Source organism: Oppia nitens, unplaced genomic scaffold (genome assembly GCF_028296485.1).
Source record: "Oppia nitens isolate AA-2021 unplaced genomic scaffold, nextdenovo-longstitch-racon4-pilon3 scaffold5_pilon_pilon_pilon, whole genome shotgun sequence".
Lineage (NCBI taxonomy): Eukaryota > Metazoa > Arthropoda > Arachnida > Sarcoptiformes > Oppiidae > Oppia > Oppia nitens.
In genome coordinates this window covers 2,030,000-2,045,038 of record NW_026533243.1, presented here as the reverse complement: position 1 = coordinate 2,045,038, position 15,039 = coordinate 2,030,000, and the positions used below count along the sequence as shown (strand labels likewise).

Sequence of the window (15,039 nt, the reverse complement as noted above, 5' to 3'; positions counted from 1 at the left end):
CTCTCTCTCTCTCTATATATATATATATATATATATATATATATACTATTCAATTCTTTATAATGTAAATAATAATTTATATTATATCAAATATAACTTATAATATTAATATGTATTTGTGATTGCATTCAATTTTATAATAAGTTTGCGCACAAAAAGAGTTTTTGTAAAGACTATAAGTGTGTGTTTTGTTTCACTGTTTGTTTTAACTATAGTTTATTAAGTGATTCTCATTTGTATAGGTATTGATTGTATCTGTGTTTTCTCTCTTTTTCTAAGTCATCCAAAGTTTATACGGTATATATAAAGTAAAAATTAATTATTTATACAATAATTGTTAGTAAATAAAATTATATAATAAAAATCAGAAATAAAACCAAAAATCATAATTATATGAAAAATATATTATTATTTTTCTCGAAGTAAATCCTAAAGTATGAACTCCAAGGACAGTCATATTGAAGATCGTTGTCAACACTAATGCCAACAATTTTTATCATTTGTTTTGTTGGATTGCTTTTGCTCACAATATATCACTATATATATGTGTGTATTATATATTAAATACAACAATATTACATATATATATATACTGTATATATATATATATCAATTATTTAAGTATTTAGTCATTTGATCGACACTTTCTTTGACTGACTTTAATTTTTTTTATTATTTATATTATTGTCATATAATTTGTTTTTTAATTTCAAGATAATATTGTATGATATTGTGTGTATCTATAATTTAATTTTTTTAATGTTTGATAAAAGTCACATTAAAAAAGATTTATTTGACAATTTAAATATCGTTTTGTGTTATTATTACTTTTAATATGTTTTAAGAAAATTGTTTTTTTTTAAATATAACTACAAGTGTTTAAATTAACATAAAATTTTCATTATTTGTATCATCATTACAAAAAAAGTATTGGTTTATTTATTATCATTGGTTTTATATATGTTTTTTATAACTATTGAAAGTTAGTCTCAAATGGATGAAGAGATCATTAACTGTCAAAATAAGTTTAACACATCTTTTTATCAAAATATTAATCGTAAGTTAATATTTATACAATATTTTGATTTTTTGATTTATTGATTAAACTAATTATATTCTATTAATTATCTAATAAGTATTTAAACAATAATATGAAACACATTTTTTTGTTTGTTTATTATAAGAAACGGCAAATTGTGGTTCCGTTTGGGATGGAGTATACTGTTGGCCACCGACTGTTCCCAACACTACTGTCCAAATGAAATGTAGTGACATATTTGCCGCCGCTATCGAACACTTCCAGCATTACTCCACTGATGACTATATGAAATACTTTGCTTATCGCAAGTGTTCAGACAGTGGACACTGGGATTGGAACAGTTGGACCAACTATACCGAGTGTCTCACACTTTTGGCACTTCAGGTCAGTTAATGATAACTTTTTGAATACTGTATTACATTTACAGTTAATAATATTATTAGTATTATTTAATTATGATATGACCTTTAAAAAAAATATTGAAAGTCAATATTCATATTAAAAATTTACAATAATTATAATATAATTATTTATTTTTTGTTAAATCCTTGAATATTCTCGTTGTGTCTTAATTTAAATAAATTATTAAAGCATCGATTTTATAATAATAATAGTTATATCATAATATATTGTTGATTTATTTGCAAAAAAAACTTGGCTTCAAAAAACAGGAAAGTTTTTTAATTAAACATTTCTGTATTTATTTTTAGACTTAAAATTTTAATAATTAAAATTCATATCACAAAAATAATTAAAGTATATGTCATTTTTGAGTATTATTTAAATTTTTATTTATTTTACTTTTATTTTATGACTGTTATTGTAATATTAATATTTTCTAAAAATACAAATTTTATTATTATATTAGTTTTGAAAATATAATTATAATTTCCTGCACGTTTGATACGAAAAATATATTATTTTTATAAAATTAATATATAGTTTTGTTAGTTATTTTTAAATCTTAGTTTAAATCTTAAGTTATATCTTATTTTATACTTAATTATTATAAATATGTTTGTTGTTATTGAGCCTTACTTTAAATAAGCAATTGACAAAACATTTATATTACTTAAAATTGATAAAATACTGTATTATGTTAGACTATACCATAGAAATCTATCTCTTTATTATAAGCATCACTTAAAAGTTGTCTACAAAACTATTATTTTTAACTGATTAACAATTAGTCAAAATGTTAACAAAACGTATATTATTATAAACAACTATAATTATATAATTTAAATTTGAATTTAAGTTTCATTCAATTGTATGCTCAATGTCAATGTCTAAAATAATTAATACTGTTTGGAATTTAAAAAAAAAATATTAACTAATTGCCGGTAATTATTCATTTGAATATTTTAAATATAATATTGTCATTTTAAATAAGTTTTTATTAATAATAAATTTATTATTTAACTCAGAAAATATATTTTTTAGTATTCTTATATTATTAACAATAATTACATTACATAGTATTAACATAAAAATATTATTAAATTTGTATTTAAAACTTATGTATCAATAAATCATTTTTAAATAGACTTCAAAAATAATTAATAATAAAATTGCTTAATTAAATGACTCAACATATATAATATATAAGAAAGTTTTTTTCTGGGATAACTAAAAATATAATCATTAAATGAATTGACATAAAATTAATGTTAATTCAGAATATTCTTATTATTGCCAGTATTATAGATAATGGCTTTTTATTAACAATTTTTATGTATTTATTATTTTTGTTTTACTATACATTCCTAAAGACAAGAGTGTCACTGATTTTTGTCTATTCTTATGAATCAAATAAATAAATTCTAAAAATAGTATTTCTGTGTTATAATTAAATCACATTTAATTTGTATGATATTACTAATTACAGTACAAAAAAATTATAACATTAATAAAAATTTATTTAATTATTACTATAAATTACTATTATTTATAATTATTGAATTCATGATTGAGAAATAGATTTTGTTTTCATCTATTTTAAGTAGACTAATAACGATTAAATTATGGTTAAATATTATTTGAGGAATATTAATATTATATTATAATTAAATTATTATAATTTATTGATTTATTGATCAATTATCATATCCTGTAAACGACAATAGACTATTAATTATTAAAATTACAAAATTAACAAACATTTGTCAATAAACATAGTTTCATTTAATCAAATATAATTGATTAATTAAACTTAAAATTAATTTAATCTTTACTGATAATAATATATTTCATGCGAAATATGTAATTTGACACTAATTGATAAACTAATAAAACTATTTGATATGATAAACAACAACAAAATTTGTTGTTAATTGACATTACATGATAAAGCTGTTAAAATAGATGTAATTATTTTATAATACTATATAATATTTACTTTTAATTATCTTAATTATAGGATGAAAACATATCCCGATTGTCATCCATAAAACAAGTGCTTAACTATATAGTGCTGACCTGTTCCCTGTGCTCGTTAGTGGCACTAGTAATCGCGCTCATCATATTTACATGTTTTAAGTAAGTTTCTTAAAATACTACAAATAAATATTAATTATTTATAACCAATCATAATTAATCTAATAATGTCTATTTGATTATATCAAAATATAAATAGATCCATACAATGCACCCGAATCCGTGTCCATAAAAACTTATGTATAGCACTATTGATGAATTGTTGTCTATTGATTGTAATGTCGTCACCGGTGGTAGTCGACAACGCTTCGTTACCTCAAATTGTAAGTTTAAATTTTAAAAATTAATTTAATTGTTTAAATAAATGTTGTGTGTGTGTGTGTGTGTGTGTGAACTTGCAATGATTGAAAGTATGTTTATTTAAATTATATCTAAAAATAGTTGTTCACTAATGACACTATTATAAGTTTTCATTCACACGGGTCTATACTCTAACACTCACTGTATTACTAAATATTATATATAAGTTTATATTGATTATATTTATATTGTAAATGATGGCAATTCATATATCATATAAAAGTCATTCATCAGCAAACAGATGATTGACATTTATTGCTTAACATATTATATATTACAATATATTATTTTTGTCTCTATAATGTAGCTATTGATATAATTATTGAATATTGAATCATAAAATTACTATTAATATATAATCTTATTTTTGTTTATATCATAATACATTCTAGTATTCTATTATGATTATAATGTATTTTTTAATTTCATAATTGTTTCATAATATAATAGATTGTTTTACATAATCATAAAACTAAAAACATGACAAACAAAACTAAAATTTATTTAGAAGAAAATCTTATTAATTATAAATAAGTTTTAATTATAATTATATTGCAAGAATTATTATGTATCAGTAATTTTTGTTTGATATAAACTTAAATATTTATTCAAATTAAGATAAAGTATGTTTTGTATCTTAAAATTTGCCATATATTCAAACATATCTGTCATTTTCATAGTATTGGTATGTGTTTGTTGTGTTTAACTCAATATTAAATTGTAAACCAAATCAATTTAAAATCTCAAGGATTTCACACCAGTTTTCACTCTTTATTCACTTAATGTATAGTTTATATATAAAAGTAATGTAATGTATATGAATCTGTCATAAAAGTTAATTAAATTAATGTTAAGTTAAAGTTTAGGAAAAATGATAAAATTAGAAAAAGCACTGTCACTTAATGCACACTATTGAACGGCAATTCAATTATAAAGTAAAAGTCAGTACAACAAAACTTTTGATAAATGATACAAAATTTTGTAAGTTTTTTGTTGTTGTTTTTAGAATTTTTTATTTTAGTAAGTTTTATGAAAAAAGTCAATTTATAAAATTAGTTTGAAGTTAATTTGATTTTTTTTGTTAAAATAATGCAAACTTCAATGTCAATGTCTTCATTTATTATTATAGTTTTCCTAATAGTTTTCAAAACAAAATTATAACTAATAAAGGTTTTATAATAATTTTTTAATTCAAATAATCTATTTAAGTAATATATATATATATATATATATATATATATATATATATATATGACCTATTGAATAATAAATTACTAGACAGATTGACTACATAAATCATGATTATAAAGTTTATAAATAAATATAAAAATAATTTTAGTAATACAATTTGTTTTCATACTGTATATACTTTGAATGATTTTATATGAAATATGAAAAAATCAATATGTAGTAAACAACATAATATTTGAAAACTAAACAATTATTTTGAATTACATAATTTTTTATGATTTTATGATTCTATAAATAACTTTCATATTTAATAATTTAAAATAAGAAATTTTATAGTTGTTAGGAATTTACGTTAATTTAATGATATAAAAAAGTAGGTTTTAACATAAAAATGTTTCAAAATAATCTAATATTTATATTATAAACTGAAAATAAAATTTTTATTTTTATTAGTGAATTCTTAGAAATTAAATGAAAGTTTTTTCAAAATATTTTTTATTTATATTTAGTTATCTTATATATGGGTTTTTCATATGTTTATACTGTATGTCTATTGTAGGACTGGTTGTGTAAAAGCTTAAAGGCTTTGAATATTTATTCATTGATGGCAACCATACTATGGATGTTCAATGAGGGACTCCTACTACACACTCGTCTTTATGTTTCTCCATTCAAAAGCAATACAAACTCTTCATTGGCTATCTATTACATAATTGGTTGGATATTTCCAGCCTTAAGTGTACTGCTTTGGGCTATGGTTTTAGAGTTTGCATTAGATTTTGAATCCCATCAGTGTTGGCAGGGATACGGTAAAAGTAAGACTATATTTATAGTTACCGGTCCTATGTTGGCACTGTTGGTCATAAACACTGGTTTTCTAATTAATATAATTCGCATATTGTTTGTCAAACTCAAACACGACAACAACAGAGATAAAGTAACATCAAAAACAATTAAAGCAACCGCACTGTTGATACCATTATTAGGTATCGTATTAAACATTAGTTTTATTATTATTATTATTATAAAAATTATAATCATTAGAAAATTTTTAAAAATATATATTTTACATAACTTAATATCCAAGTAAACACCAATTAATTTTTATCAATTTTATTAAAAGGTATTCAACATTTGTTGTTTTGTATAAATCCATCGACATTTAACTTATATCTCGAAAGTTTTTATATTATTATCAATGGTTTAATACAATCAGTTCAAGGAATTACAGTTACAATTTTGTATTGTTTTACAAACCATGAGGTATTGTTTATCAAACAATTAAAAATTATCATATATTATAACATTTGTTTGACTAACTCTATGTGTTTCAGGTGAGAGCAGCTCTGAACAGCGCTTGGTCTCGAAGACGGATTAGCCATAACTTTGGTCTCTATAGTAGTAGTAAAAAGAGGCGACAGAGCAGCGCATCGTCCACTTCGATGACATTGGCTAAGGATAAGGTGTTGTGTCCTCTGTTTTACAATCAACCCATTAACTAAAAAACATACCTCTCATCTCATCTCAAAACAAATATATTATATTTTAATATAATAGATACTCGAATTTATTTGTTTTATAAATTCCAATCTCATTATTATTATTATTTAAATTACAATTCAAATGTATAAATTCTGTGATATTCCTCTATAATATTTAGTTATTTTTTTTGTAAAACTTGATTGACTTTTGTTTTCATTACAAATGTGGGTTTTTTTTCAATCCCGGCATAATTTAATTGAACAAATTTTTTCAAACTATCACCTAATCTATTCTTACATAATTTATTGGTGATGTTATAGTTTATTAGGTTTGATAGACTATCTGATTGTGTGACACTATATGACTAATGTATGTGTTTTATTTTAATAAGTATTTTTTATTTCATAAAACATTGATAAAACAATTTATTTGATCATATATTAAAATATCATTATCATGTTTTGTTATTTTTTTCAATATCTATATATATTTTGAATATACAGTATTTAATAAACTTATCACTTAATACATCTAATACATTATATAATACATATACAGTAAAATACATGTAATTATATTATCAATAATTATATTATTCAATTTCATGTAATTTATAATATAAATTCACGTTTTTATATTGTTGTAATAATAGTCGTAATATAAAATATTTTGATTTTCAGATAATGATAATAAATTAATTAATATTAATAATAAACAAAAACTGTTTAATTTTGAACATAAAATTAATTATATAGTTTTCATATTGTGGTCACAAAAAATGGATGTAATGAATGAATTATTAGGAAAAAAATTTCGTGAATTATATTTCTATATAATAATTATTGTCATCATTTGGTTAATCTTTGGTGTCCTCTCTTACGTATATCTCAGTCGTTACCGTCCATTGAACCGGTCGTACGATTCCCTGTATATCATTCACCACAACTGTTACAGTTTGACGGCAACCAAAGTATATCTTTTCAAACTGTTTTACGGCAAAAATCGCAAAAAGTTTTTCTTCGGTACAACCATTAGACTTAAACTGTTAAACCAAAATCAAACAAACATTTTGTCAATCGATATCCCACCGAAACTGGTGGCCAATGCGCACAGGGATGAAGTTCGCGATGACAACCGACCAAAAGAAAAAGTATTGGTCTTTCTGTTACAAACAATAACACCATTCAATGCCACCATCAGCTGTCTGGACATATCACACGAATCGGAAGGTGAACTATATGTGACCCGCATTGAGATTATTGATGTCATCTCTAAAGACACATATATATCACGTATTCACAAATATATCCGACGTCTACCACGCGGTGCCGCACCAATGACTCAGACATTTCTGTGCAATTATAACGGACAGATCCAATCAGATATTAAGCCATCTTTTTATCTCAATATTGTTGAGATCTGTTTCTTCTGTACGATTGGCATACATTTCCTTCTCTGTGCCGTTAATTTTGGTTACGATTTATTGCAAAAACATTCATCAAATAATAGTTTAAATATACTGTACTCGGGATTCATTGGATCATTCATTGGTTTGGTTTTCGTCATAATTATAGTTTCCGTATATCAGTCATGCATTAAGACATTGTATAGCAGATACAGAGGTATTGGTATTATTTGGTTAATCAAATGGATTTTTATAGTATTAACTATACTACTGGCACTCATCTCCCTGTTCTCTATTATTATTAATATTGTTTTAAAAGAGTCTGCTCTCGATATGAATGAACTTTTATGGGAGATATTAGCTCTCATATTGGGTTTTGTATCATATAATTGCATTTTCCTTATTGTTGTACTTATGTTTTGTTTTTGCGGTTTTCTCAATGAACCCAAACAGTATGATCTCTGGTCATCACCGCCACAGTCGAGCAGAACCATCAAAAATAAGACCTCACCTAAGAATCCCATCAATAAAGATATTTCTAACAAACAAATGTCAAAATCTGTCATAGCTTTACATAACGATTCCCGTAATAAATCTAAAGCCTAATACTTTTTCAAAAATCATTATATTTTATTAATTTTATAGTTTTTAAAAACTCATCAATTGTTAACATCAAATATATTAAAGTATTAATTTTATATATTTACAGTATATTATATATATATATATATTACAAAAAATAAACATTAATTTTTTAAATATTATTGAAAGTATCATTTAAATTGATTTATATAAATTTATATAAAAATATTTATAATTTAATATTTTTTAAATAAAATTAATTGTATAAAGTAATTTATTTTAGAAAATATTTTTTTGGTTTCTGTTATATTATAATTATAAATAAGATAAATTATAGTATATCCTAGAATGATACTAGTACATTATAAACGTAACATGATCATTTAAAAATCACATGATAATGACTGTTAATAAAAATTTAATTTATTAATACACAGTATTAGCAAATTATAAATATGTTTTTGGCATTTATAAAATATAAATATAAAATCAATATTTAATAATGATTAAATTTCATATACAATTAAAAATATAATTAATATTGAATAAATAAAATTTTGTGTATTTTAATTATTACAAACGTATAGAAAACTTTCCAAAATTCTGGTTCATAATGCCTGTCCTTTATACGGAATTCCCATTCTTTGAATTTTATTTTTTTATAATTTTTCTTCAAACTTGGTATCAATTGTAACAACTGTGGTATTAATAGGATATTGATTGTACTGTTCACTGATCTGTTCACAAGTGGGTCTTTCATTATATACCGGTTTTATTGTGTTATTAATTGTTAAATCTATTGTAGGGATAACATATAAAATAGATTTATTATTAATTTATATTATATCATTGATTTTTAATATCATCTAAAAAATTAATAGTTAACATTAATACAAAACATAATAATATATAAGTATATGATATCATTCGTATATATATAATACATGCGATAATAGAAGAACTTTTGCAGGAAATGATATATACAAACATTTATATTTAAAAACATTTATATTAAAAATATTACATATAATATTACAATAATTATTATAACTTTATATGTAGGCTTAGCCCTTCATTATCTTTAATTTTATATTATTATCATGTTTTGTAATATTAAAATATATTGTTTAAATTAGTTTATGATAATTATAATTATAAATATGTTAATTTAATTATTATTATGTATATTATCGACGTTCCCTTTAAAACATCAATAAATTTGGAGACCTGGCTGACAATGCATGATCTAATAGGACATCCAAAGGTTCAATAATAGTTATCTCATTAATTAAGCGCAAAGTTTGAATAACCGGTAAGTAAAAAATATAATTTTATAAAACTCTACTATAGTTATCAAAAAATATTAATTGCTAACATTTTTATATATTTTGTTCATAAAATTATATAAAACTTTATTTATTAGTTATTTTTTGTCTTATATATCATACAGATAATGCCAATTAAAAGTTTAAATTTGAGTAATATGGTGTATAGTTAACTTTACGCTAAGCAAGGTAATTTAGTATACAGTTACATTATATTAGGCAAGTTATATATTGGTACCTTGCTAAAGCATTACATAAGATTACTCAAATTTAAACTTGTAAGTGGCATAAACTGTATAATAAAATACAAATTATAAATTACTAATCTGTTAATTGTTAATATTTTCTAATTATTATAAGCGCGCGATAAATGATTGGTTTAAATATTAATAGAAAAATATTCATTTATTTCTATTGATCTATATTTCAGATGACAATGAGTTCAGTTATCTTTTACTACATTTGTCTTTTAATATCACTATTTGTATTGAGTGTCAGTACTGATAGAAATGAGTGTCAATTATTTGGATCTAACGGTACATATGAAGGCGTTGGTGTTTATAGAAATCTCGACAATAATCGGCTAATGATGTATAATAAGCATAAAGAGTGGGAATTTGTATTGAATAACAATACAATTGAATTCAATACAAATATTATCAATGAATTGGATTCAAATGCAATCATTAGATTTACAGCTGTGGTTGAAGTAAAAAATAGTAATATTAACAGTTATCATTGCAGTGTTGTAACAAATGTATGAAAACACTATAATTTATTTTTTAACAAAATGTATAGATATTTAACGACTATATAAATGTTATTTATTTAATTAGAAATCGACGACAAATGACTGCATATTAAAATGTTTTCTGTGTATTAAAAATATATTAAAAAAGTTTAAAAGAAATTCAGCTGAAAGTTGTAGTCGAACTAAAACAACTAATGATAGCATTCATATCGATCCATACAATAGTTTTATATTTAATACTAGTTTGAATGGGAGTAATGCGGGAAAAGTCATGATTTATAATCAAATGAATAAAAGTCATAAATTCTTTGATTTTCGAAATATGAATTACGAAGAATGTGATGACTGTTCAGTTCCAACATTTATTGAAGACTTGAAAAACATGAATAATTCAGATATGATTATCAATGGTATGACTGACTTCAATGATATCAGACAATATCTATTGGTATTCAATGTGTCGGGAAAACCAAAATTCTGTACAATTGATGGCAAACAACAATTAAATACTTCGGTCAGTAATATATTGATTAATAAATTGTAATTCAATTCAATTTATTGCTCTTTTAGTGCTCCGAAAGTAATCTCCAGTCCATTGCTTCTCATTGTTTTGATAGCAATGAAGACAACACTACGACTACACCGGACAACACTAACATTATTCTTGCTTTGAGTTTGATTTTGATGATTGTTATCATATTTGGAGTCATTATTATTACAATTATTTCCTTATATATATACAATCGATGGTTTAAAACCCCAAAACCTCAAGAGAAAAATCTAAAACGAATTGAGGTTTGTTTGCATTTTACAAATATTTTTGTAATATTATTAACAAAACAATTGTTTCTAAATGACAACTACTGTATAGTCGACATCAAACAGTAATATGATTGGACGTATTGACTCAAATCTTCAGTGGAATATGAAAGTGTCTTCAATGACCACATCTGATCCCAATAGCATCTCAAGTCAACCAAAGACAACAAAGTCATCGGTTCCCGAACTTAAACGTCGTTCGACTAGTGTTTAACTTATCGTCAATTTCTTTAATCGCAAACATTTGTTTTTATTTCACTTTTCAAAAAAAATTGTTTTCTCAATGTGTTTCTCAATTGTTTTCTTGATATTTATAACTATTTTTCATTTGTTTTTATTAATATTTATTAATATGTAATGTTTAAAACATTAATTTTATTTATTTATTGAAACACTTTATAATTTATTTAAAACTACATAAATATTGTTAGTCGAGTTTCTTTAACTAATATTTCTATTTTTGCTATTTCTAAAAAAAGTTATTTTCAATTTTTTAAATTTAATTTTATGAAACTTCAATATATTTATCAAAAAAATTTACGGTAATTACTATTTTTTGTGTTATATATCATATAATACAATACTAATTATTAATCTGTTAATTGATTTTTTAATTATTTTGTTTACTTAATCATTTTAATTTAATTTGGATCTCGTTTGGAAATGCTTTCTAGCATTCTCAACTGGTTGTTATTAATACTGTTTTTGATATTTGTATTTTTGTATTTTATAATAATAATAGTAAATGTTTGTAATTTGCTAATTCAAATAATTGATTTAATTGTTTGGCATATTTTTTGTACATTATTTATCAGCAAAAAAAATGTTATTTATAAAAATGCAATTAATTAATATATATATGATATATATTAACAAATATATGTTTCAAATATGTTTGCGATAACGTGTGCCTAACATTTAAAGTTGAGTTCAATTATAATACATATGATATTACTATCGCTAGAAATCACTAAAAATTAGTATAATATCTCTATATTTTTAGCGTTAATATCACTAAATTTTAATTAAAATATAAAGCGATAAATATATTAAATTTATTATAACGTAACGTTTGGTTTTCAATAGTCAGTCTAAACAATCAATGTATTTATACAATACATATAACACATAGGGTTTAGAAAAATGTTAGCAAATGTAACGCTATTAGTGTGTGATTAGTGACAACTGATAGCAATAAACACTCGACACATAAATGTGTTATTGAATTGAAAAACATTTTTGAATGACTTTTTGCTTTTTAGTTGATATAAAAAAATCATTTGAAATATCAATCAATTGATTGTCTTTCAAAACATATTGTGTTTTTGGTGTCAACTGTTTTCGTGTATTGTTTACCATCTGATTGATTGTGTCTTCATTATCATCGACGTCGAGAACACCAGAAATGTCGGTAAAGACATACAAATTTAAGGTTGAGATGACCTGCGAGTCGTGCGCTAATGCAGTCAAACGATGTCTGACCAAAGCGTTCGGCGATCAACTCAAACAAGTGGACACCGATGTGGCCACACAAGCGGTTGTCGTTCATCTCGACAATAGTGGCCAACAGTTTACCGACGATCAGGTGCTCGAAGCCGTCAAAAAGTCTGGCAAAACTGTCACCCGAGTCGACTAATCAATGGATAACTAACTAATCAATTGATTATTAATTTTTATTTAATAATTGATATCTAAATCAAAATGTGATTTATATTTTGAATCTTTATTTTTATTGTTTAAATTTATTTATAGTCTTAACTATTCAATTGATTTAAACATATTTTTTTTGTTAATTTAAATTTGTTTTATTTTGTCTTAAATTAATTGCCCGATAATTAATTTGATACATCTATTGAGTCTATTTATATTTATATACTTTTTCTTTAAATCATTTATATTTAAATTAATATAAAAAAATTTCGGATAAAATAACATTTATTTTTTAATTTAATATTTTAGAAATTATTTTATAATTTATTATAAATTTAAAGGGATATAACAAATAATTTTGTAATAACATCTCAGCCATTATTTTTTATTTAAAAAAAATTTAATAATATTTTAATTATATACCAATTGATAACTGTTTTTAACAATTAAATAATCGATAATTAAATGAAAATTCAAAAAGCAATTTGAGTTTTATTTTGTGACCTCCACTTTATTTGCCGATAATTTATTGTTGTTGTGGTTGAGATGGGGTTTGTTGTTGTTGTGGTGGTGTCTCATTTAGGACAGTTATCTCTTTAGGTTTGGGTGTCTCAACCATCGTTATGGGAACAGCTCTTTCACCCTCTTTAAGTTCTGGTAGTTTTCTGGGCGCCTAAAAAAAATAGTTTATTTTTAAAAAAATGTTATAATAATAATAATTTGATTGATTTTTAAAAAAATTAATTACAGACCTGAACAGTAAGGATACCTTCGCTACTGAGAGACGACGTGACAGCCAAAGGATCGACATCTGGAGGTAACGTATATTTTCGCGAGAATTGTCGCGATATGTATCCAAAGTCATCGGCGCGATCTTCATGTCTGGCGGTCACCACAACAGTGTTTTCCATAGTCTTGACAGTTATCTCTTCGGGTGCAAAGTGTGATACATCGACCATCACTTGAAACTTGTCCACAATAGGCACCACTTCTTGTGATTGCAATTGCATTGGACTTCTGAGTCCACTACTTAGTTGACGACTAAATGTCAAACAAAAGCCATTTTATTTCTGAACAAACAAAGAGTTTTCATTACTAACCCGAAAGGCCTTCGTCTCACATAATAATTGGGTGTCAAAGCCATCGGCGCAAAGAAGTCATCGTCCATAAGATTTTGGCCAAAATGTGATTCAAAGGCTCGGGATGTGTCCCAATCCCAGCGGTTAAAAAACGGCATAACATTGCGCGACATATTTGCAAAAATGAAAAATGACAGAAACGAGAGAGAGTTTGTTAGTTAGTTGTCAACCGTTTTGTCGACACTTTGAGATTCAACAGCTAAATCGTATTATCCTTTTATAGCCAGTTATGTCACACATAATTTCAAGATGTGCTCAACTCTGCCACCAAAATAAAAACTTATAAACGAAATATAACCACGACTTTCATCAATTGATATTACGTTATGTGTTATATTTATTTAAAAGTAATTATTTCTTTTTGTTTAGAAATTATTTTTAAAATTAAAAGTGAATTAAATAAATAAATTTTGTTAATTTATTTAAGATAGTAATTGTCAGAAATTTTTTTTAATGATCACCACTTGAAAACGTGGACCCCCTGTGGACTCACCCAAACACAACCAAACAAAAAAAGCAATTACTTGTGCGCTGTCTTACAGAATATATTCTGTAAATAACATTTGCATTTACTTTGAAAACTCTCAAAATAGACTCTCAATAACTTTGAAGGGTTCATACAAAACGCGTAACTGTGAGCTAATACATGTTTGGATTTTAGCATTTTTTAAGGACTTTATTGATATTATCCATATATTTGACATTAATTGTATGACAATATCTCAGTTTTGTTTGATTAATTGATTAACTGCATTTTGCGACTATTTATTTATACTAAATAAAATAACAACATTTATATTTTTAGTTTAAAACATTTTTCTAAATGAAAAAACAACTTACTTTTTGTATTTTTATTATAT

General features: G+C 23.7%; 4 protein-coding genes and 1 long non-coding RNA gene across 5 annotated transcripts; 4 read left to right on the top strand and 1 right to left on the bottom strand.

Moving 5' to 3' along the window:
• Positions 1–993: 993 nt before the first annotated feature.
• LOC128961208 (calcitonin gene-related peptide type 1 receptor-like) lies at positions 994–6,585 on the top strand. Its single transcript, XM_054307420.1, has 7 exons — positions 994–1,057; positions 1,185–1,423; positions 3,459–3,577; positions 3,675–3,798; positions 5,586–6,012; positions 6,150–6,289; positions 6,361–6,585. Exons 1-7 carry the CDS (start codon positions 994–996, stop codon positions 6,526–6,528), a joined length of 1,281 nt encoding a protein of 426 aa, XP_054163395.1. The 3' UTR covers positions 6,529–6,585.
• Positions 6,586–9,742: 3,157 nt separating this feature from the next.
• LOC128961417 (uncharacterized) lies at positions 9,743–10,668 on the top strand. Its single transcript, XR_008484610.1, has 3 exons — positions 9,743–9,807; positions 10,251–10,577; positions 10,657–10,668. It is a non-coding gene; the product is annotated as an uncharacterized LOC128961417 (long non-coding RNA).
• A 96-nt stretch (positions 10,669–10,764) lies between these two features.
• On the top strand, positions 10,765–11,623 carry LOC128961398 (uncharacterized). Its single transcript, XM_054307633.1, has 3 exons — positions 10,765–11,085; positions 11,142–11,366; positions 11,443–11,623. Exons 1-3 carry the CDS (start codon positions 10,843–10,845, stop codon positions 11,602–11,604), a joined length of 630 nt encoding a protein of 209 aa, XP_054163608.1. The 5' UTR covers positions 10,765–10,842; the 3' UTR covers positions 11,605–11,623.
• Positions 11,624–12,564: 941 nt separating this feature from the next.
• LOC128961269 (copper transport protein ATOX1-like) lies at positions 12,565–13,230 on the top strand. The gene has a single exon (XM_054307487.1). It carries the CDS (start codon positions 12,796–12,798, stop codon positions 13,024–13,026), a length of 231 nt encoding a protein of 76 aa, XP_054163462.1. The 5' UTR covers positions 12,565–12,795; the 3' UTR covers positions 13,027–13,230.
• A 163-nt stretch (positions 13,231–13,393) lies between these two features.
• LOC128961810 (alpha-crystallin B chain-like) lies at positions 13,394–14,410 on the bottom strand. The gene is made up of 3 exons (XM_054308092.1): positions 14,141–14,410; positions 13,793–14,081; positions 13,394–13,713 (listed from the first exon to the last, which is right to left on the bottom strand). The coding sequence occupies exons 1-3, from the start codon at positions 14,290–14,292 to the stop codon at positions 13,567–13,569; spliced, it is 588 nt and encodes a 195-aa protein (XP_054164067.1). The 5' UTR covers positions 14,293–14,410; the 3' UTR covers positions 13,394–13,566.
• Positions 14,411–15,039: the final 629 nt, after the last annotated feature.

Excerpts from the sequence above, each read along its gene's own strand:
- LOC128961208 (XM_054307420.1), top strand. The coding sequence starts at position 994 with ATGGATGAAGAGATCATTAACTGTCAAAATAAGTTTAACACATCTTTT. Across the intron at positions 3,578-3,674 it reads ATCATATTTACATGTTTTAA|ATCCATACAATGCACCCGAA; the intron begins GTAAGTTTCTTA and ends AAATATAAATAG. Across the intron at positions 6,290-6,360 it reads ATTGTTTTACAAACCATGAG|GTGAGAGCAGCTCTGAACAG; the intron begins GTATTGTTTATC and ends TATGTGTTTCAG.
- LOC128961398 (XM_054307633.1), top strand. The coding sequence starts at position 10,843 with ATGATTTATAATCAAATGAATAAAAGTCATAAATTCTTTGATTTTCGA. Across the intron at positions 11,086-11,141 it reads AACAACAATTAAATACTTCG|TGCTCCGAAAGTAATCTCCA; the intron begins GTCAGTAATATA and ends TTGCTCTTTTAG. Across the intron at positions 11,367-11,442 it reads AAAATCTAAAACGAATTGAG|TCGACATCAAACAGTAATAT; the intron begins GTTTGTTTGCAT and ends ACTACTGTATAG.
- LOC128961269 (XM_054307487.1), top strand. The coding sequence starts at position 12,796 with ATGTCGGTAAAGACATACAAATTTAAGGTTGAGATGACCTGCGAGTCG.
- LOC128961810 (XM_054308092.1), bottom strand. The coding sequence starts at position 14,292 with ATGTCGCGCAATGTTATGCCGTTTTTTAACCGCTGGGATTGGGACACA. Across the intron at positions 14,082-14,140 it reads GTGAGACGAAGGCCTTTCGG|TCGTCAACTAAGTAGTGGAC; the intron begins GTTAGTAATGAA and ends TTTGACATTTAG. Across the intron at positions 13,714-13,792 it reads AAGGTATCCTTACTGTTCAG|GCGCCCAGAAAACTACCAGA; the intron begins GTCTGTAATTAA and ends TATTTTTTTTAG.